This window comes from Pagrus pagrus (genome assembly GCF_965226575.1).
Source record: "Pagrus pagrus genome assembly, chromosome: 14".
NCBI lineage: Eukaryota > Metazoa > Chordata > Actinopteri > Spariformes > Sparidae > Pagrus > Pagrus pagrus.
In genome coordinates this window covers 21,988,376-22,008,809 of record NC_140198.1, presented here as the reverse complement: position 1 = coordinate 22,008,809, position 20,434 = coordinate 21,988,376, and the positions used below count along the sequence as shown (strand labels likewise).

Genomic DNA, 20,434 nt, shown 5'->3' with positions numbered 1-20,434 from the left:
GTAACAGTCCTGATAACAATCCTGAGATCAGTCAGTACTGGGACATTTGAAGGTCTTTAAATGTACTTTAAGGCAGGCACACATTGTCTAAAAACATGGAAGGATTAAATATTAAGCAGATTTAGCTAAATTAATGATCATTTGCAATAAGTGATCATTTTGTTCAAATAAGCAATGTGTTTCTGTTGTGTCCATCAGGAGCTGATCCCAGAGTTCTACTACCTGCCTGAGATGTTCGTCAACAGTAACGAGTATGAGCTCGGAGTGCGTGAAGATGGCGTCCCCGTATGCGACGTGGAGCTTCCTGCCTGGGCCAAGAAACCCGAAGACTTTGTCCGCATTAACCGGATGGTGAGGGACACAGACGCTCTTTTCTGAAATACTTAAAAACCACTGAACATATCCTTGACTCTCTTTACTTCTTCCTCCCTCTGCACCTGTGACTTCAACCAGGCGCTGGAGAGCGAGTTTGTGTCGTGCCAGCTGCACCAGTGGATTGATCTAATATTCGGCTACAAGCAGCGAGGGCCAGAAGCAGTCAGAGCGCTCAACGTGTTCGACTTCTTGTCCTACGAGGGTGCAGTCAACCTTGACAATCTAGATGCTGTGCAGCGTGAGGTTGGTTTCTATGACGACACATCGCTCTGGTTTGAGTCACAGATTGATTATTGCCGTGAAGAAATCTCCCACTCACGAGTTAATTGCATTGCAACACTAGATATTTTAGATAGATGTTTTTTAATCCGAGGCATATTTAAGGAAAGTAAATACATGCATATGTGGCTTCCTTGTTTTTACGTTGTTTCCGTGACCCTCCTCTTCCTCTCCCACGTTGACCCCATCTTTGTCTCCGCAGGTGATTGAGACCCAGATTCAGGCGTGTGGTCAGGTCCCCTCCCAGCTGCTTATCGAGCCACACCCACCTCGCTCCTCCGCCATGCACCTGGTGAGAACACCTCAGAAGACTCATCTTACTCCACTTTTTAGTTTCATAGCAGTATTATCTGTTTACTGAGAGGTTGTTTTTAAGGAAATGTTCACTCAGGGAACGGGAAGAGTTTTTTCTGAGGTTAAAGGTTATTTTAAAGACATTCATTAAGACATTATGTGACACATTGCATTCATTTTTCACATTTTTAAAGGTCCCATATTGTAGTGAGATTTCCTCTTTTTGGATGATAAGCAGGTCTAGGTGCTTCATAAATACTGTAAAAGCATCAAAACGCTTCAGAGAAAAGCAAATTGTCCACGATCGGAAAAACTTTTGCCGGTGCTTGCTCAGGCCTGGGAGCGCTGACCAATCACAGCAGACTGGGCTTTCTGCTTAAAGAGACAGACACTACAATGGAGCGTTCTAGAAAACCATCAGAATTCTTACACAGAGATAAACAAAACATCATTTTGGACCCAACGAACGCTGTCAAATTATTGAACGTTTAAAGGAAAAGAGATACTTCTATGCTGCACCTTTCTAGCAACTTTTTCTAGTAGACACCCAAAAAAAAGTGTCAGCCTGGAAATGAGCATAATATGGGACCTTTAACACATTTCAGCCTTAAACACCCATGAAGTCCACTGATATAAAAAACTATATGGATTTTTCAGATATTACATACGAGTGTATGTAATGACGTTTTTCCAAAGCAAGTTCCTCCCTGGTTTTAGCCTCTCTGTCCCCCCTGCTACCCTCAGCAGCTCGAGGCCTCAGTGTCTCCACATCAGAGCCATCCATTTCAACCCAAACCTGTCAATCCTGAACCCCGACCAGCCAGTGCCTCCACCTCCTCTCCTCGGCCCAGAGCCACCCTCAGTGTGTGTACCTGCTCTGACCCTGTGCTCCCACTAATATACCTTTTCCCCTCCCTCCTCCTGTCCCATCTGTTCTGTCTCTCCCTCTACCTCCGTCTCCATTGTCCCCCCCCGCCCCTCCTCTCTCCCTCGACCTTCCCTCCTCGCTCTGCCCTTCTCTCCCTCGTTCTCTCTGTCCCTCTCTGTCTGTCTCACCAGTGTTTCCTTCCCCAGAGCCCTCTGATGTTTAAGGATCAGATGCAGCAGGACGTCATCATGGTCCTCAAGTTCCCCTCCAACTCCCCCGTCACTCACGTCGCAGCGAACACCCTCCCTCACCTCAGCATACCGGCAGCCGTCACCGTCACGTGTAGCCGGCTGTTTGCCGTCAACCGCTGGCACAACACAGTCGGTGAGTGTGTGTGTGTGTTGGTGGTACCGTGAGTCGTTCATAAAAGAGATGAATTGATTAGTCGAGTAATGGACACCAAATGTCCTGCAAAATCTCAAGGCACACCTGTTTTCATATCCATGCAAAATACCTTCTATAACACGTTATCTAATCACTCTGTACACATTCATTTCTTGTCCCTGGAGGGTTTTTAAAGGATTTTGGATGGAATGAAAATATTTTCAGCAGCTATGTAATTAAACCTGCAGTGCTCCCCTTCTGGTGTTGACAGTAATTACACAAACACTGCTGATGTGCTCATGGAGCCATAGCTCTGACAAACCAATGTTTGCTGGTTGATGTAAGCCAAATACAGAGAGATTTATCTGGCGGTGATTGGCTTCAGGAGCATTGTACTACCCGCACACTGCAGGTTAAGACTTTACTTATAGAAGCTTATAAACTCGATGAGATGTTAGTTCATTCCAGTGGTAGTTATTGAGCCCATTGTTGTTGCTGTTGTTGTTTTGGATTATATCAGCGTTGACATTTATTTTGTCCACTCCCTGGATGTTGACATAGAAATATTTGTTAATTAAAGCCTCAATTAACCCCATTATTGCCCTCATTAGCACAGCAGGCCAGCTGTAATGAGGCTGGCTGTAATTAATAGTGCTAATGTTATTATGGAGGGTCATGAGGTTGCTTGTGTGACTTTTGCTATCGATTGAAACATCAAGCCTGCATCGAACTTTCATCAGAGAGCAGTCGAACAGCGTGATTGTACTGTTTTATGATGTGTGTATGCACGTGTGTGTGACTGTCTGTAATGTTTGACCCCTCAGGCCTCCGTGGAGCTCCAGGATACTCGCTGGAACAAGCTCATCATCTACCGATTGAGATGGATCCTCTCATAGGTCAGTGCACGGAAATCTTCACTAGATAGATACTAGATAATAACTGGACATGAATGTGTGAGATAATGAGGGCAGCTAGGTCAGTAAGAGGGTCTGAAGTCAATATATCACAAGATACACTAAGGGTTTATGTTCATATAATGCATGAGACTGCAAAATCTGCAGTGACGAAGGTTAGAGTTCATCAGATAGCTCTTTGCCCTCATTAACCTGTTAACATCTCTGTGCTCCCAAGTAGCAAACAACTCAGGCGTGAACAAGCGTCAGATCACTGACCTGGTGGACCAGAGCATCCAAATCAACACACATTGTTTTGTGGTTACCGCCGACAACCGGTACATCCTGGTCTGCGGCTTCTGGGACAAGAGCTTCCGTGTTTACTCCACTGAAACTGGTAGGTTGTGTATTATTTATGAGTCTTAGCTTTCAGGAGTTTGTAGCAATTTGTGATTCTGTCCTACTTTAAATGTGGATCATGGAAACTCATCGGAAAGATCTTTTATACATATGCACCTGGGCGTAGAGTGCATTGATGTATTGACTGCTCATTTAACCATTTTAAAGTGAAGCAACTCTGGATGTAAAGTATAAGCAGAGAGCACACGCTGACTTATCCATCCTCCTCCTTCATCTCCACAGGAAAGCTGACCCAGATAGTTTTTGGCCACTGGGATGTCGTGACGTGTCTGGCCAGGTCAGAGTCCTACATCGGAGGAGACTGCTACATCGTGTCGGGCTCCAGAGACGCCACTCTTCTTCTGTGGTACTGGAGTGGAAGACACCACATTATCGGGGACAATCCCAACAACAGTGAGTGCAAACAGCATGTGTGAATGAATGTTGACCTGTCTCCACAGCTCCCTCAGGCGTGGGATGTTTCTAACCAGACTAACTTTGTTTCCTCTTTATCAGGTGACTACCCCGCTCCGAGGGCAGTACTGACAGGACATGACCACGAGGTGGTGTGTGTGTCTGTGTGTGCAGAGCTGGGATTGGTCATCAGTGGAGCTAAAGGTTTGTCTGTCTGTGCCTAAAAGAGATTTTACGTGTAGATTATTGAGATTATTTGCAAAGTTAATTAATGTCAGTGAATAAAACAAAATGTAAAAATCATTCCCACAAACTTTGTTCTCTGAATTCTTGCTTCGGTCTCGCTCCTCAGAGGGCCCGTGCCTGGTCCACACTATCACCGGGGACCTCCTCAGAGCCCTGGAGGGCCCAGAGCTGTGTCAGCGGCCCCGCCTCATCTCAGTGTCCAGCGAGGGCCACTGCATCATCTACTACGAGAGAGGCCGATTCTGCAACTTCAGCATAAACGGAAAACTGCTGGCACAAATGGAGGTCAACGACTCCACGCGGGTGAGGCTGTAAACATACTGTCATTCTTTTTGTTTTATGTTTATGCATGAACACCGTCCTTGTTTACTCTCAAGAAATCCAGTGTGCTGTTGTCCAACGCTCAGAAGCGTGTGGCCTCTGTTAACCTCTTTTTCTCTCTCCAGGCAATCCTGTTGAGTAGCGACGGACAGAACCTGGTGACGGGAGGTGACAACGGGGTTGTTGAGGTGTGGCAGGCGTGTGACTTCAAACAGCTTTACATCTACCCAGGATGTGACGCAGGCATCCGTGCCATGGACCTCTCACATGACCAGAGGTGAAACAGACAGACTCTGATTATTATGTATCCATCTAGATCAATGTTTGTCAAACTGTTTACACCAGGTACGGCCTCAGAAAATATTAAGCTCTCCAAGTAACACTGTTATGACTGACGTCGAGCTGCTAACTGCTAACGTTAGCAGGTGCTATGAACGGTTCAGTAGCGCTGCTGTCGTCAACTTCAGGGCTGCTTCAGATATTCTCCTCGTAAAACACGCTCCTCTTCCTGATGGTTCTCATTTTGAGCCACGTTTGTAGTGTTTTAAAATGTTTCCTTTTACCTCTGCTTACTATCATACCATCACAGTTTGAGATTAGATGGTAATTAATCATGGATGATTTATGTGTGCGATACTCACATGAATGTGATTACGTAGCAGGCCGAAACTAAAATTTTACAGGAAAGACAAACATAATTTTAAGGGTTTTCATTCCTTATTCTGTAATATTTTATATAGTATTATATGTTTTTAGATTAACTTATTTTAATTTTTAAAAACATTTCTGGGATTCCTCCATGTACCACTAGAGGTAGTTCATAGGAGACCATGACAGCCCAGGATGTAAATATTAACCTCCTCGGCTGAGCTGTAACATTAGCGAGCTTAGCTAGCTGGGTTAGCTAGTGTTTCGTCCATATCTACATAACTCGGCATCCCCCAAGAAAACAATCTAGATGGGTAAATTGCACTACATGTTAGAGGAAAAATATGTATTTTGATGTTGGGATGAACTGCTCCTTTAAGGACTAATGTTGTTGTGAAACTGGGTCACCTCAAAAGGGACAGCAGAGAATACAGAAGGATCATTAATGGGGAGGTTATTTATTCCCAAATGTCGGATAATATCCCAGGGAAATATGCAGTGAATAATGAATTGAATAGTTTGATTTACAGATGTGACTCTCTGCCCTCAGGACTCTGATCACCGGCATGGCGTCCGGCAGCATCGTGGCGTTCAACATAGACTTCAACCGCTGGCACTACGAACACCAGAACAGGTACTGAGGTGGACAGCGTGAGGAAGAGGAGGATAGAGAGAGGAAAAAGGAACAAGAGGGAGAGGAGGCGATGCATTCTGCTGTGTATCTGCGACGCGGGGGAAACCACAGGTACCGAGGGGAAGGAATAACAAGTACCGGACCTTAGGCTGGTGAAGGTGACTTGATTTGAGGATGCGGCAGCGCTGGTGGAAACAACTTCCTCTGTGCACACGTGTATGTGTAACCACAGACACATATTACCCCGAAGATACACACCAAAACCTGCTAATAAAATAGACAGACTGCAGAATGGAGATAAAGAGCGAGTCAAGCAGACCTTGTAGAGGTCGATCATACCCGTACCACTCACAGGACTGGTTGCAGTTGCCGTTCCTGGTACGCTTAATGCTTCACAGACAAAGAACCTAAGTTTTGTTTTCCCTTAGATTTTTTCTTCTTTATCAGTTTTGTTCTCTACTGTTTGTTTGAGGGGAGTTCAGTTTGGGGATTATTTTGGACGGGCTATAAATTAAGACTCCTTCAATGTGTCTAACCTGATTAGAAAGCCCCACCCACTGTTCAGAAACCGGTGCTATTGGCTCGATCTTAAATTCACCCTTGAAAAATTTGCCTGGGGTTATGATTTTATTTGATTTTATCCGGTTTTCTTTTCTTTTCTAATGTTTTTTTTCCTTTTACCTGCAGCAGGGTTAAATCGGATTTTTATGTAAATACGGCTCTGCCTCCGTCAGAGTCTACACGTGTTCTTTCACTATACAAACTGCGCTTATCACCTTTAATTTATTAATGACTTGCTGTATGTAAAATATTGTGTAATAATTATTATAATGTTGACAAGACTGATGGTAATAACGGCGGTGTCAAGGATGGTGATGATTTTGCCGGAGATGGTAACGATAAAGAGGTCTTACCAGTGCCACCAAGGATGACAAACCACAAGACTGACATGATTTCCTTTGTATATTTGGTGATTGTTTTGTCAAATATGTACATATAGTCTTGGTTCAGGCTTGGTGGAGACTTAATCAGCTGAATATGACTGAAAGCGCAAAGGAAACCTTCACTTACCCACATTTGTTGATTATTTAAAAAAAGAGAATCAAATCAATGTAAAAGTTTGTTTTGTATTTGCACTTTGCACCAATCACATATCATTATTTATTAGCTTGGTTCTTTCTGGTCGGCTGCCATTTTGTTTAGGTCCATTTTCCCGACGGGATTATTTGTGCATTGATGTTTGTATTTAAAAACGTTGAGCTCATGTGTGATTATTAGGTTTTACAACCTCACAGTTGTAAGCAATATCATGATTCTGTAGCTGATAGAGGTGGGGGAGGAGCGAGGAGAGGGGGCGAGATGTGAGATGTACTGTATGTGTGAAGCCATCTTGATCAAATGCGCACATGCACATACTCTATCGACAGGTTCAACTTACGTATCCAAAAAAAGGTTAAATATTTTTGGATCTATGAAACCCTAAAAACTATTGTATTCATGTTTTATTGCAAAGATGTAAAATATGACATGTGTGAGTTGAAAAAAAAAAAATCATGATAAGAAAAATAAAATATGCAAAGAATTTGATGACTTGACTTTTCATTGGGCGCATTTTCTGTTTCGCTTAAGCTTTCTTTTTTGCTTCCCGGCAGTAGAGCCGCAGAGGGAGGGAGACGTCAAGGTCGTCTTATTGTTGCATTCAATGAGACACGAGCTGAAAGAGAAATCTTCCCTCAAATGATTTCAAGAGACTCTTGAGTTGAAATGTTCTCTTGACACACTTGTTGAACTACCTGCTTTGCTGCGATTTTCTCATACAGAGAATTATTAGTTTCAGAGTCCTGTTCTGCATATAATCCTACTTAAATCCACTAAAACAGCTGGAGCTCCCTTGAACTTGCATGCCACCAAAGTCTCCTGTGTGGAGCTTCGTCTGTTAAAATGTGCTTAAACTGAGCCTTTTATGGGTGTTAATTTGAATAATTGCAAATCACAAGTTGCTGTAGATTTGCTCAGGTGCTTGAGTTAACAGGATATTATGCAGCAGACCCAGTAATCAAATACGGCTACAAAATAGGAATATCTTATAAGCATTAGAAAAAAGCAGCAGGTTCAATGTGCAAGAGGAGGAAATCATCAATGGACAGAAGTCAGAGTTGCAGTCACAATACAGTAAATCAGTGTTCTTCAGTCCTGCTGGTGGCTCTCTGCTCTAACACACCTGATTCAGATGAATGGGTCGTCAGCAGGGCTTGATGACGAGCTGATCATGTGATTCAGGTGTGTTGGAGCAGAGAAACATCTAAAACGTGCAGGACAAGGCGCCACCAGGACCAGGGGCTGAAAAACCACTGCAGTAAATCATACCAGGTTAGGTAAGGAATCAGTGTGAGTGTAGAGACACAGGCGACCCAAGTTGGAAAAGAAAAGAGTTTTAATCTTCACTGGACACTGTGTCTGTGTTTGCAAAATCAGCTCAAATTCAACTGGCAAAACAACAAAATCTGTACAGGTTTGATTTAACACCAGCAGACTGAAACAATGATTCTACTTTTTTTTGGTTAACTGGAAAACAACTTTCAAACGTGCATCTTTTGTGCTACATCAAACCAAAAGGTTCTGGACGTGATGAAATTTGATTGGTGTGCATACAGGTTCATCAACTGCTGAAATCTTGAACCCATTTTTTTCTTTTTACTGGCAACAATGTGATTTTGAAGTGGATTGAAACTGTATTTGGAATTACAATTATTTTCTTCACAGGTCCTATTAGTAAGAAAAGTGGATTTTTGACTCTCATTCCCCATTCGTCAAACACTGATGCTGTGGGATGGAAGGTGACAGAGACACCCTTCACCTGATTACAAGAAACCGTACCATCAAATGATTTTCAAGCTGTTATTGTAAAGTGAAAAAGTTACATAATGTTGCTGTAATTCCTGGATTTTACTGCTTTTATCCTCCAATGTGTTTGGCTAAATGTACATAACAAACTCAAACAGTAAAGATCTACAATCTATAATCTACAGTGTCTAGTTCTAACTCTCCTAATAGCGCAACGTTACAAAGAAGCTGGGACGTTGTGTAAATCAAAACAGAATGTGTTCCCGAGGAGTGATAGCCTTGATACAATCATGTGTTGAACCTCACCCCACCAGTTCACAAACAGGTGTTGTTTCCCCTGTCCAGACTTCTTTGAAACATCTTGAAGGCATCAAATTCAAAATAATCACATATTAACACAAATCTATGAAGTTGATGCCGTAAAAAACACAAGATGTGTCGTCTTTGTGTTGTTTTAAATCGAGTCGGTGTCAAAAAATTATCAGCAAATAATCCCATTCTGTTTTATTTACGTTTTGCACAGCGTCCCATGTCTTTGGAATCAGGGTTGTACATTAGATGCTGAGTAAACTTGGAGCAGAGCGAGGGTTTTCAAATATTATGTTCTGTGACTCCCTGTGCCAATTTTCATGATTTAAAGCTTTCCAGCAGACTCCAAACCAAAGAGTGTGGCTGATAGAGTACCATCACCTGAAAAGATTAACGTGAGAACAAAGAGGATTTGTGAAGAAGAACACAGGCAGATCTGACTCCTCGCAGTGCCATCACCACCGCTCTGTTATTGAATCTTGCGTTGCAGAGATGAATGAGCCTCTTTCACATCATCCGTTCCGACTGTGCGCTGTATTTTTTGTTGCCACGTCAAAGAAGCTACATCGCTCTCAGTATTAAAATAAAAAATGACGTCTTTTCCAAGCAGAGCCATCCGGCTGCTGCAGCTTTATCCCGGAGTACAGACACGGCTGACAGCTGCACGGAGCTCTCACGCTTCAGTCACTATGGAGACGGCGATCAGACGCCATGTGAGCCTGACAGGGAGGAGAGGGTAATCCTTTACGCTGGTAGACCTGTCTCTCAGGAGCACAATTTCATCTTGTTGTTTTTGCCACTTCTGACCTGGTCTGTCAGAGGCCGACTTGCCTGTCAGTAGTGTAAGACACAACCCTCATTTCTTTCTCACCTTTACATCCACAGCAAGGTGACTTGGGTAATTTCCTTTTTCCAAAAGGAATCATGAAGAAACATTGTGCGAGTACAGTTTGTTGGAGTTATAGCATCCCAAAGCCTGACTGAACAGCTGAGGCAGAAGCATGCATATCTGTACAAAGTAAGGGTCTTTAATAATATTGTAATTCAGAACTGGAATGAGACATGCTGGACGAAGCATCACATAAAAGTTGAAAGTCTATTTGTTCTACAATGAATATGACAAGTACAGCAAGAGATGAATGTTGAGGAAAGATAATAGCTCCTCATTGGACAGCAGTCACTCAGGTTCATTTGTTTTAACTGTTGAAAGAGGCCACAGAGTCTCTCTCACCCTTCAACACCTGTACATCACATTGTCTTTCTCAGTATAAGTGTGATGGCCTCACATCCCCCCCCCCTCAGGTGGACAGCGAGGACATGGTGGACCTCTGAGACGAGATGCTGCAGATCTCCATGTTGGTGAAGGAGCTCCCCCCCTCGCTGCTGCAGTCGGGGACCGAGGAGGAGGAGGAGATGATGTTCTTCAGCCTGTGGAGGGAGATGATGAGCAGCGTCAGCAGGAACACCAGCAGGCCGAGGAAGAGCCACACGTAAACGTAGACGTTGCCCGGACGCCCAGGCGACGAGGCGGCCGCCGACGTCGAAGCAGAGGTCGGGGAGAAACGGAGGAAGGTCCCGTTGTCTACTGGAGGGAGCGCGGTGTCGTTATGGTCCACCAACAGGACGTCCATCCCCGACATCCTGGCTGATGTGTGGCGTAGATTTGCATGAGAGAAAAAAAAGAAAGATGAGTGACTTGAGTTTATCTGGAAACTACAAAACTTCAACATCAATAATTCAGACGACCTGCAGGGGAAATTCTCTTTTGTCTGATGAAGCTCCCAGAGGTTCAGCTCGTCCCTGCAGGACGATTCAGACTGTCAGATCACTTGCTGACAAAAGAGCTTTCACCCACATCCTCGGCTTTGGCAGAGATTAAGAGGAAGACAGAGAGCAATTCTGCAAATTTGATTCAGGGCCAACAATTTACTTCAAGAGCCCTAGATGCAGAGCAGACTTAATAATCATTTATTTTCGCCCCCTCGGCGCACCAGATGGGAGAGTTCAGGAAAATTAAGAACCTACAAATTGACTTAGAAATACAAAAGAAAATCTTTTATTGCATTGGCCCAGATGGTTAACCTCGCATCTGGCATTAAACTGCAGAACACATTTCTGTTTAGGGCTGAGGAGATTATAAAAAGTAGTACATAACATGATTAAGGGTATTTCATAGACTGATGAATAAAGATGCACATTACACCATAAACAGAATATACTTGTGATCACTTAAAGTTAGTCTAAAGAGAAAATGTATGAGTTTTAAGGATGAATTTCTTGCCAATCACAAAAGAACCCCATGGGCCCCGGTCCGTTGGGCTCCTCAGCGTTATTAAAAGTCATTCACATGGCAAAGTCAGAGAGCTTGACAGATTCAGAGGGCCGTTCTGACCAGACTGTAATGAGGAGGAACAGCAGGGGGAGTGCTTGTCTCTTTGAATACCTGTCAGGCTTTTCGGCGCCTGCAGTCGCATATGCTCATAAATGAAGGCATCCTTATCTGATGAAATTAAAGTCCTCATAATCAGCTTTCACAAAGACAGCTGAGAGCCGGCCCTCCTCCACCGCATATTAAACTGCTAATAATCTTCCAGCGCAAATTACTGCATGACTGCAAGACGTGCCCGAGCATAGACAAGCGTTCGCGGTCCTGGCGAGAGATGGGCTGGAGGCTGCTTTGTGTTCGGGTGATGCAGGCCTTGTGTCTTGACTTATGACAGCAGAGAAAGACACTTCAAAGGGAGGAATAACAGACCTTGACCAGGATGAAAGCTGGAGGTCAGCACATGGTCGTCGCCTCGGTGGTGTGTGCTCGTTTCTCTCTTATCTGCCTGCCCTCCTCTACTTCCTCTCCTTTTTATGGTAATGCATTTCACCATGGACCATATGTGTCCCAGGCCACATTAGGCTGCAGTCATGGAAGGCTATATTCGTTGTAGCCTACCTCCTCTGTGAGCCGTAATAACTATGTTATATTATATAAAGACTGGTTTAGAAAACACTACAATGCGCGTTTGAAGGCCCTCGTTTCAAAATTTGTAGTTGTGCAAATGTAGTCTGTAGCACTGTAGACCGTTCAGATAAATTTTAAATACAGTATCAAAGTAGTAAAACTTTGATTTGGTTGGAAAGAAGGTGTTTTCAGGCAGCGCTTGGGTATGTATGTGTGTTGGAACCAATGACAATTTGCAGATTGTACTGTAGATGTTAGCGATTAGCAATTAGCTCAAGAAATTAACAATAAAGTGAAGGTGTTGTCATTAACAGTGATTTAAAATCACTGTTTTAAAACAGTAAAATGTTGACACCTCCTTAACACTATAAACATTTGTTATTAGCGAATAGCAGACTATGTAGCTGTTAGCGATTAGCTTGAGCAATTAAATTTCAAAATCCCATGGACCCAGATCTGTTGTTAAATAAAGCCCAGGTAAATGTCTACTGAACACTATGAACACGTGCTTGGGTTAGAAAGAGCTAGGGACCGGGCCGCTAGCTGCACAGCTAACTGAGCTACTAGCTAGCAGCTAGCTCTGGTGGTAAGCTGTCCAACCCTTATTTGTTAGGACAGATGGCCCATTCTTACACAGTAAAGGTCTTTCGCAGCACTGTTGAGGTGATAAGTTACTCTCCCATATAATGAAATGTGTTGCACCAGTTTGGAGCCAGGATTTCATTGTGAGCCGCTAACGAACGTCAGTGTCGGCACCGGTAACTTTTCTTGATCTCGTACTGAGTAAGGTAGCTTTTGAAGCTCAAGCAAGCCGCTCTGTCCCTTAACCCCCAGCTCATTCACTTCCTTTCATTCTCTTTCCCATTCTCTGCGTTTGTCTCTCTCTGGATGGTACATTTGACAAGAACCCTGCTCTCTTTAATTTACAGCCATCTGTACCTTCAGGGAGATACGGCATAATGAGAGGGGATGAGTTACGCAGCGCTCTCTTTCTGTGATTGCTCTCTTGCCCCGACTCTGTTTTCTTTCTAAAGGACTCCCAGTGGTCCTCCAGCCCAGCGAAAAAATGACTTTCCACTTTTGTTGACTTATATTGTCTCTTTGTCTGCAGAGACTTGTTGAGCTGAAGGATTAATATTCGCTGCACATACAACGCTCTGCCCTCCTCCTCCTCTCCGTCTTCTATTTGTCTTTTCTATCTGGCTGTTTGTCGCCATTCCCACTCAATCAACACTCATTTATTTAATTGCTGAGATAATGTGACACTAATGGATTTCATGTTTATTAACAACATTTCCATGAGTGGGAAAAAAATCCACAGGTAATTTTTGCAGCTCCCAATCTCACCTCAATTTTCCCTTTGTAATTTGTGCTCAAAATGCGTCAGTCATGAAGGTGACTCTGAACCCCTGCCTGCTCGCTCGCTCTACATCCCTCTGCTCTTATTTCCTCTTACTCTGCTGCCTCTTTCCTCATCTTATCCACTGTCCTGCTCCTGTCACTACCCTCCCACTCTTTCCTGCGCAGTATAGGTTGCTGTCGTTAATGATATGTTGTTTTGAAATCTGTGATGAAGCTTGTTCATTGTGAGCTGAAGAGGCTGATAATTGGGCTTAATGATGCTTTTTGTATCCAGGCAACAAGGTATGTTCGGTTCTTTTTTCAAGCTAATCTACTTTAAGAGGGCAGGCCACGCAGTCCCGCTGAGGCTGAAGAGGTCAGACACACACACACCCGCCTACGTGCAATAAATACCCGTAGTTATTTTCTTTAGGAATAGCCAGAACTATAATACAGAGAACACCAAAGGCTAATTGGAAAAATGGTGTGCCTTTTATTGAGGAAAATGAAAATGTTTAAAATGTCTTTTTTTTATGTGGTTGAGGTAGTAAGACAGAGAGCTGAGTTTATTCTTGTCTCCATGTGAGCAATCTTCTACATTGTGTGTTTCCTTATGATCAACACATCCACATGGTTACTCTCTAGTTTGCCTCCATCAAGCCATCAAAACCTTTGCCAACCAGGAAAAGCAGAGTGTCACTGCCCTCTCTTATTGAAAGTTTTAAGCCATTTTTCAAACATGTCCTAAACTACTGAATAGATCCGCTGCCAATGCCTCCCAGAACAAATATAGAAACTAAGAGTAGAAGTGACGGGCGTACTGGACCTTTGTTGTACCGGACCTTCATAGTCCCAGATCTTCGTTGTACCAGATCTCCAGACCTTTGTAGTCCTGGATCTTTGTTGTACCGGACCTTCATAGTCCCAGATCTTCGTTGTACCAGATCTCCAGACCTTTGTAGTCCTGGATCTTTGTTGTACCAGACCTTCGTAGTATTGGGCCTTCATAGTACTGGATCTTTGTTGTACCAGACCTTTGTAGTCCCTCATCTTTGTTGTTACGAACTTCCGTAGTACAAGACCTTTGTCGTACCTAACTTTGGTTGTACTGGACCTTTTTCCATACCAGACATTCATAGTACCGGTGCTTTGTCGTACAGGACCTTTGCAGTAGCGACATTTGTTGTAACGGCCCTTCATAGTTCCGGCTCTCTGTTATATTGGACCTTCGGAGTACTGGCCATGTTTGTAGTACTGGACCTTTGTCATACCAGACTTTGGTTGTGCTGGACCTCTGTCGTCACATGGTAAACATTGTGAAATGGTTCTGTATATTATTTGCTTTGAGTGACAGCTAGCCCTGAGCTAATTCCAGTCACTAATCTTGACCTCTCTACCGTGTTTGTGGTGTTGATCCCTTTTGAGAATGAATGCAAATATTGGACAAATAATATAGGTTGCTGCGTGGTTAATTGTACTGAAAGACAGGAGTGGAGGGACAGTGTTTTGGATTAACGAGCGACCCTGTTAACTGGCAGACAACTGCTGGAGCTGCTGAGCAGACAGCCCTGGGCAGAGCCCCGAGCTTCTTGAAAAATAAACACATGAAGTCGGGCAGCGCATGGAGTTTATGTTTGAAACTTTCAGGATTAACAAGTAGATTTATCTTCAGTCTTGCTTTTCAGCTGGCTGCTGAAATCCACTGTAATGTACCGTACTTATCTCTTATTTGACTACTTAACTTTACTATACTTAACTTCATGAACTTACAGAAAGGAGATGGGGAGAAGATGAGACACTCGGTGTCTGAGTTTGCTCACTATTTTACAGCTCATGAGGAGTTTGGGGTAACTCAAGTAGCTCATGCAAAAAGCGCAAGGAGATTTGCTTCTCTTTATGTGTGAACACAGATAACTTGTTAGCCTCAACTAGCTTGGTAGCTTGAAGCTAGGTGGACGTGTTTTAGGCCCTGTACACGCGTACACGGGTATTTCTTAAAACTACGCTTTTTCGATGCGTTTCGGCCTTTCGTACATATGAAAACGGTGTTTCAGGTCACTGAAAATGGAGCTTTTGAAAAACTCCTGCCAGGGTGAAGATATTCAGAAATGGCTATTCAGTGTAGACCAAAGAAACAGGTGTTTTGGCTTGTCTCCCTTGATTGGCAGGCTTCTGATTGACCTTACAGTAGAGGTTATATCGCTACCTGTTGCTTTGGTGAGCGCTTGACAGTCTGCGTTTGCATTTTCATACCATAGGTGTGGACGGGAATTTTTTTAAACAGGAGGAAGAAAAAGAATGTGTTTTTTAAAAATACCCTTGTTCGTGTGGACTAGGCCTTAGTAACCAGTTTGTATTTGGCTCGCCACCCACTTTGAGCGTCATTCCATTTCAACATTTGGAGAAAAATGCAATTTTTGTTATTCTTGTTACAGCAGTGGGGTCTAACCCCAAAACAAGGAGGGAATTAAGCCAATGTTGAGAAAACGCAATAGTTAAAGTCTGACGTGGAGGTCCTCAGGTGGATTGAAATCTGCAGTTGTTTAAAACAATAGCTGATATTGTAGCTTCCCACTGTTCTTTAAGGCTGAATAGACACCATGTACAGCTGCAACTTCCTCCTGTCATCCTCCATCTCACAGGAGCAAGGAGTCATGCTCAGCCTCACACTTAATTGGGATGTCAGAGGCTCCTTCTCTTCCCTCTAATGTTGGACAGGATGATAGAAGCTGCTGGTACCAGTCAGGGGCAAACACCTGATTGGTCCTCCAGAGTCGGCACCATTCCCTGAGATTGGACATCACCAGAGGCTCTTTGACTTGACTTACATCTCCTTCCTTCTTTAATAACTTAACACAGAAGCAGTTTCCTGTCCTCACTCCCAGTCAGGGCATGTGGAGTTCAGGCGTTTTGATACTGCAGCCTCCTTATTCTCCTGTTTCCTCCTGGGTCTCTGAGCCTGGAGCGTAGAAGTGCTCTCCCTCAGCTATGACTTTTCTCTGATTATGTATTTCAGCTTTTTCAATGGCAGCATTGCCCTCTCGGCTATGTCAAGAGCTTTTGATATATTCTCTATATCCTCGGCTATCTCAGCTGCACACTCCTAAGGCTGCCCAGAGCAAATTTCTCTTCTTGAGTTCCATGGCATTCTCCACCTTTGCTTGTTTGGTCTTGACCTGAGCATATGTTTTGTCCTCCTCCAGTCTGTATCTATAGACATTGAGCCTTGACTCCCAAAGCTCCCTTTTGTCCTGATCAAACTCCATCCTGAGCTGCACAATCTCCGCACGTCACTCCTCAAACAATCTCCTCCTCTGCTGGTGGAGTTCGTTCAGCAAAACTCCTCCTGAGACATTGTGCCGTAAAGCTTCCTCTGCTCCACTTTCTCAATCTGTTTCTTACCCCCCCACCCCCCACCAATTTCTCATCATCGCCTTAATCTTCCTCACTGTCAGTGCTGTCAATGTATATTTGGCACAATTCGTCTCATAAAGCGTGTTCTGTCCACATAAATATCCTGCGCTCTTGTTGTCTACAGTGTCTTCGCACAGTCTTGTCACCTTATATGTACTTGTACAAAGTCTTTTGTATACTGTGGGTTTAAATACTGCCTGACATTTGTTCTGTTACCTCCGCCAAGGAGGTTATGTTTTCACCCGCGTCTGTTGGTTTGTTGTTTGGTTGGTTTGTCAGCAGGATTACAGAAAAACTACTGAATGGATTTCCACGAAATTTGGAAGGAGGATGGGTCTTGGCCCAGAAAAGACCTCATTAACCTTTTGGTGCGTACCGGATAAAGGGACAGAATCTTTCTCACTTTCTTCAATATTGCAAGATAAGAGAACAATTTAAGAGGGAATAATGCGTGGATCTAGTGGATTTGAATGTTTTATTTGATATTGAATTAGGCTTGAATTTATTAAAGGGGACTGTTTGAGAACCTTGGTGAAGGTATGCACTCTACTGAGTGCCGTTCTACTTCAAAAGAGACATAATTTTATTTTGGGTCACTGCTAGAATGGGTTTACAAAAATCCATCAGTTTTCTTGTCCTGTCCAGTCCGGCAGCACTGTCTCCTGTCTCTTGAAGGACCCCTCCTAATACCCAGTCTGCTCTAATTGGTCAGCTCATACACGCCTGAGCCAGCATCCCTCCCCGTGTCTACAGTCGGCTCTGTCATGTTTTCACCTTCCAGTTAGCTTCACTTCTACCGTTAATATAAGCACAAGTTATGCAAATGTGTGACAAGGCGACATAGTGTGATGTAAAGAATTGCGGAATTAAAGGCGGGACTACTAACGAGGCGTTTCAGGCACTTCAGGAGCAGTGTTTTCTGTGGGAGAGAGGAGCTGCCGTAGGCGCGGACTTTGGGCTGTCAGGACCTTTTACATGCACAAGAACTGGAAGGAAAGGAAAAAAAATAATAGGTATAGTATAATAGGTGTCCTTTAAATGATAATCTTTGCTGCACACAGTTTAATGTTAAGGTGCATAAATGTTATGAAAATATGTCAATAAAATCAAGAGTATAGTAATAACCAATTGTTTTAGGAGATGACGTTTTAGAGATATTTGGTCGCGCTAAACCACATTTAATCTATCCATGGATTTATTCAGAAGATCCAGGTCAGCCTGATTTTATGGCTTTGTTTGTAAAATGTATTATTTTTTCATAAAGCTTTATTCAAAATTAACAATAACTAGTTCATTCACGGCCAAACATAGACAGCCTTGGACAAGCTCTACTGTTTCTAATTAAAACCTTTGCGATCTCGTTCAGGGACAGAAAATACCCCTGGCCATTACTGGAATATTTACAGTCCATGCATGCAGCATATGCAAATATTTACCAAAGCCTTAACTTCCCAGAGAGACGCATTCTGTTGTGTGCTCCGTTCTGGTATTCGCTCCTCACTTCATGAATAATGGACACGAGCCACATGTGGCAAAATGTCATGGCATTTGGACATCTTTTGAATGTGTGTGTGTGTGTGCATACATTTTCCTCACTGTGTTCATAACACATGCCCGAACAGACGTGACGAGCTGAGCCAATGGCAGAACAGTCATTCACATGCATACACATTTAAACACTACGCAAGACACGCACACGTACAATTCCAGCTCCAACAAGAGATTGCCAGGAGATAAGAGCAGCCTGAATTTCAAACGTGCTAAATATCTCATATTCTGAGCCAGATCAGCTGAAAGCAGACCTGAGGCTCAACAGCGTGAATTCCAAATCTCCTCTGCAGCCCCAAATACCAAAGATAACCCTCACCGGGGTCATAGATATGCAGGAATGATGAAAGTATGAAGAAAGAGAAGTTTGCAGTATGCGTCACAAGCTCTCAACCATTTCCCCACTTTTTTCTTTTTTTTTTGGAAAGAGACCCAAAAAACCTCTGCAGTTTGGATTGTTTCAACATTTACTTTAAAAGAAAAAAATACACATATAAATCCAAGTTACTGGATGTATGCCAAGACTGCAAATTTACATAAAGAGACGGAATTTGAATGAGTCTCCAAAACAATAAACTAATGTTTTTATTCATCGCCTTTACATTTGAATGACAAAATCTCACAAGCGCACCTGAGAGCACTCGAAGCTGCAGCAGGGGTCGAGCCCTCCGCCTGGCTGTCATCTCATTCTCTCAGATGTTCGGTGAGGATTTTCCAAAAGCCAGATGGAGGTCGAGTTCTCAAAGGTGCAACTGACAGGAAGGTGACCCGAGTTAAAACCTGAGCAGCAGTTATAATTATAAAAAAGGAAGTTTTGTGAGGTTTTTTGGTCAGTGGCCAGTGAAGATAATGAGCTCTTTTGCTTTGATGTCTGAGTGTGTGTGAGTGTGTGTGTGTGTGCCTTTCAGTTCATCCCTGTGGTGAAGTGTATTTTTACACCTTGTTCTCATATCTGTTAATTACTCCTGATACTTCTGAAAGCAGTTGCCAATAAATCCGATACTGTTTGTCTGCCTGCAGCTCGTGCCCACTCTGTGTCTGTGACGATGAACGGGGGTGAGTCATACATCATTTTTAAAACACAAACAACCCCTGCTCTTGTTCTCGTTGCCCTGAAAGGACACTTTTTTTTACACCCTCCTCCCTTTTTTTTCGGGCACAATTGCTTCACTCATCACTCTCTCCTTCCCTCTTTTTCTCAACCGCCACACAGGAAGCCCCGCTTATTTCCCAAGTTGGTGAATGGCATGAATTCTTCCCCTCCCTACCTTTTATCCTTTCCGGCAAGTCTCAATTCTCTTCCTTCATTTTAGCACTTCATCTCCCCTCTCTGTAACTGTGTTTGTTCTCTCGCTAGTGCTCTGCAGGCGGAGATAACGCGCTGAATAAAGTTGCTGGCAACTAAAAAGAGAGATTTGAGGTCAGTAATAGCTCTTTGTATCCAGCAGGGATCCCCTCTCACAGATCAGATCCAAACCATCCCAGCTCTGTCTCTCTTAAAAACAATTTGAAAACAAGTCATTGAAATAAATAAGAAATAAGCCTGAAGCATCAGCAGCACACATCTGAAATTGGTTGAAAAGGAAGGAATAGTCACAGACCTTTTTTTCTGTGTGAGGCAGCTGTTCTTCCTCACCAGCGTTCACGTCATGCAGAAATCCATCCCGTTGTGTTTGGTCTTCCAGCCGAGCAAACCAGATCTGTTGCCCCCGAGATCTTCCCTCTGAGCCTGTCCGCTCTCTCTCTCTCTCTCTCTCTCTCTCTCTCTCTCTCTCACTCTCTCTCCCCCCTCTCCCTCTATTCAGTGTGACACACACACTCACACTCACCACGCAAGCACCACCACAGCTGGAGCAGACACAGTCAGATGTGGACTCTCTCTATGAATGGGCTCACATTCAAAGAGGAAACACATGCCATGCACAAGTTGTGTAACTGAGAGGCTGTGGCTGATGAATGACACTGATGTGGAGGCTTTGTTGGCTCGTACTTGAGAAGTGGTGAAGAGGAGAGGGTGGAGTGCTCTCTCTAATCCCGTCCCCTCCCTCCGTCTCTGCCCTCCCACTTTTCTCTCTGCTGCTCATCACCTTTCAATAATGATCACATTAACAGTCAGGTCTATTCTCTGTCTTTTGTACTCTCATTTCCACTGGGCACATATTCCCCACAGCTAACAGGCTGCTCGATAGTGGGTTCGGACAGACAAATGGCTCGATCAATACAGTCAGATAAATGGTTTGATGCGCATGCAAACTTTTGTTCAGGTTGTC

At 43.6% G+C, this 20,434-nt stretch overlaps 2 protein-coding genes and 1 long non-coding RNA gene across 19 annotated transcripts in view; 2 read left to right on the top strand and 1 right to left on the bottom strand.

Annotated features, from left to right (window-relative positions):
• nbeaa (neurobeachin a) overlaps positions 1 to 7,342 on the top strand; it is a 108,245-nt gene extending 100,903 nt beyond the window's left edge. For 10 of the 15 annotated variants that reach the window (XM_084374287.1, XM_084374282.1, XM_084374275.1 and 7 more), the window contains 11 exons: positions 199 to 351; positions 454 to 618; positions 857 to 946; positions 2,008 to 2,200; positions 3,025 to 3,096; positions 3,335 to 3,490; positions 3,736 to 3,906; positions 4,009 to 4,110; positions 4,259 to 4,455; positions 4,599 to 4,750; positions 5,672 to 7,342. In XM_084374287.1, the coding sequence (XP_084230413.1) occupies positions 199 to 351; positions 454 to 618; positions 857 to 946; positions 2,008 to 2,200; positions 3,025 to 3,096; positions 3,335 to 3,490; positions 3,736 to 3,906; positions 4,009 to 4,110; positions 4,259 to 4,455; positions 4,599 to 4,750; positions 5,672 to 5,762 (1,542 nt within the window). In that variant the 3' untranslated portion in view covers positions 5,763 to 7,342. The remainder of the gene's footprint in view (positions 1 to 198; positions 352 to 453; positions 619 to 856; positions 947 to 2,007; positions 2,201 to 3,024; positions 3,097 to 3,334; positions 3,491 to 3,735; positions 3,907 to 4,008; positions 4,111 to 4,258; positions 4,456 to 4,598; positions 4,751 to 5,671) is intronic. The other 5 variants (XM_084374278.1, XM_084374277.1, XM_084374276.1 and 2 more) reach the window with 1 other exon arrangement.
• A 479-nt stretch (positions 7,343 to 7,821) lies between these two features.
• LOC311269677 lies at positions 7,822 to 8,777 on the top strand. The gene is made up of 2 exons (XR_014624130.1): positions 7,822 to 8,130; positions 8,519 to 8,777. It is a non-coding gene; the product is annotated as an uncharacterized lncRNA (long non-coding RNA).
• sertm1 (serine rich and transmembrane domain containing 1) lies at positions 8,153 to 20,121 on the bottom strand. 3 transcript variants are annotated; one of them, XM_084374001.1, is made up of 2 exons: positions 19,766 to 20,121; positions 8,153 to 10,553 (listed from the first exon to the last, which is right to left on the bottom strand). In XM_084374001.1, the coding sequence occupies exon 2, from the start codon at positions 10,546 to 10,548 to the stop codon at positions 10,207 to 10,209; it is 342 nt and encodes a 113-aa protein (XP_084230127.1). In that variant the 5' UTR covers positions 10,549 to 10,553; positions 19,766 to 20,121; the 3' UTR covers positions 8,153 to 10,206. The 3 variants fall into 3 exon arrangements, with proteins under 3 accessions (XP_084230127.1, XP_084230129.1, XP_084230128.1); XM_084374003.1 differs by lacking the exon at positions 19,766 to 20,121 and adding an exon at positions 19,433 to 19,475 and having other exon boundaries at positions 8,873 to 10,553; XM_084374002.1 differs by lacking the exon at positions 19,766 to 20,121 and adding an exon at positions 17,503 to 17,554 and having other exon boundaries at positions 8,873 to 10,553.
• Positions 20,122 to 20,434: the final 313 nt, after the last annotated feature.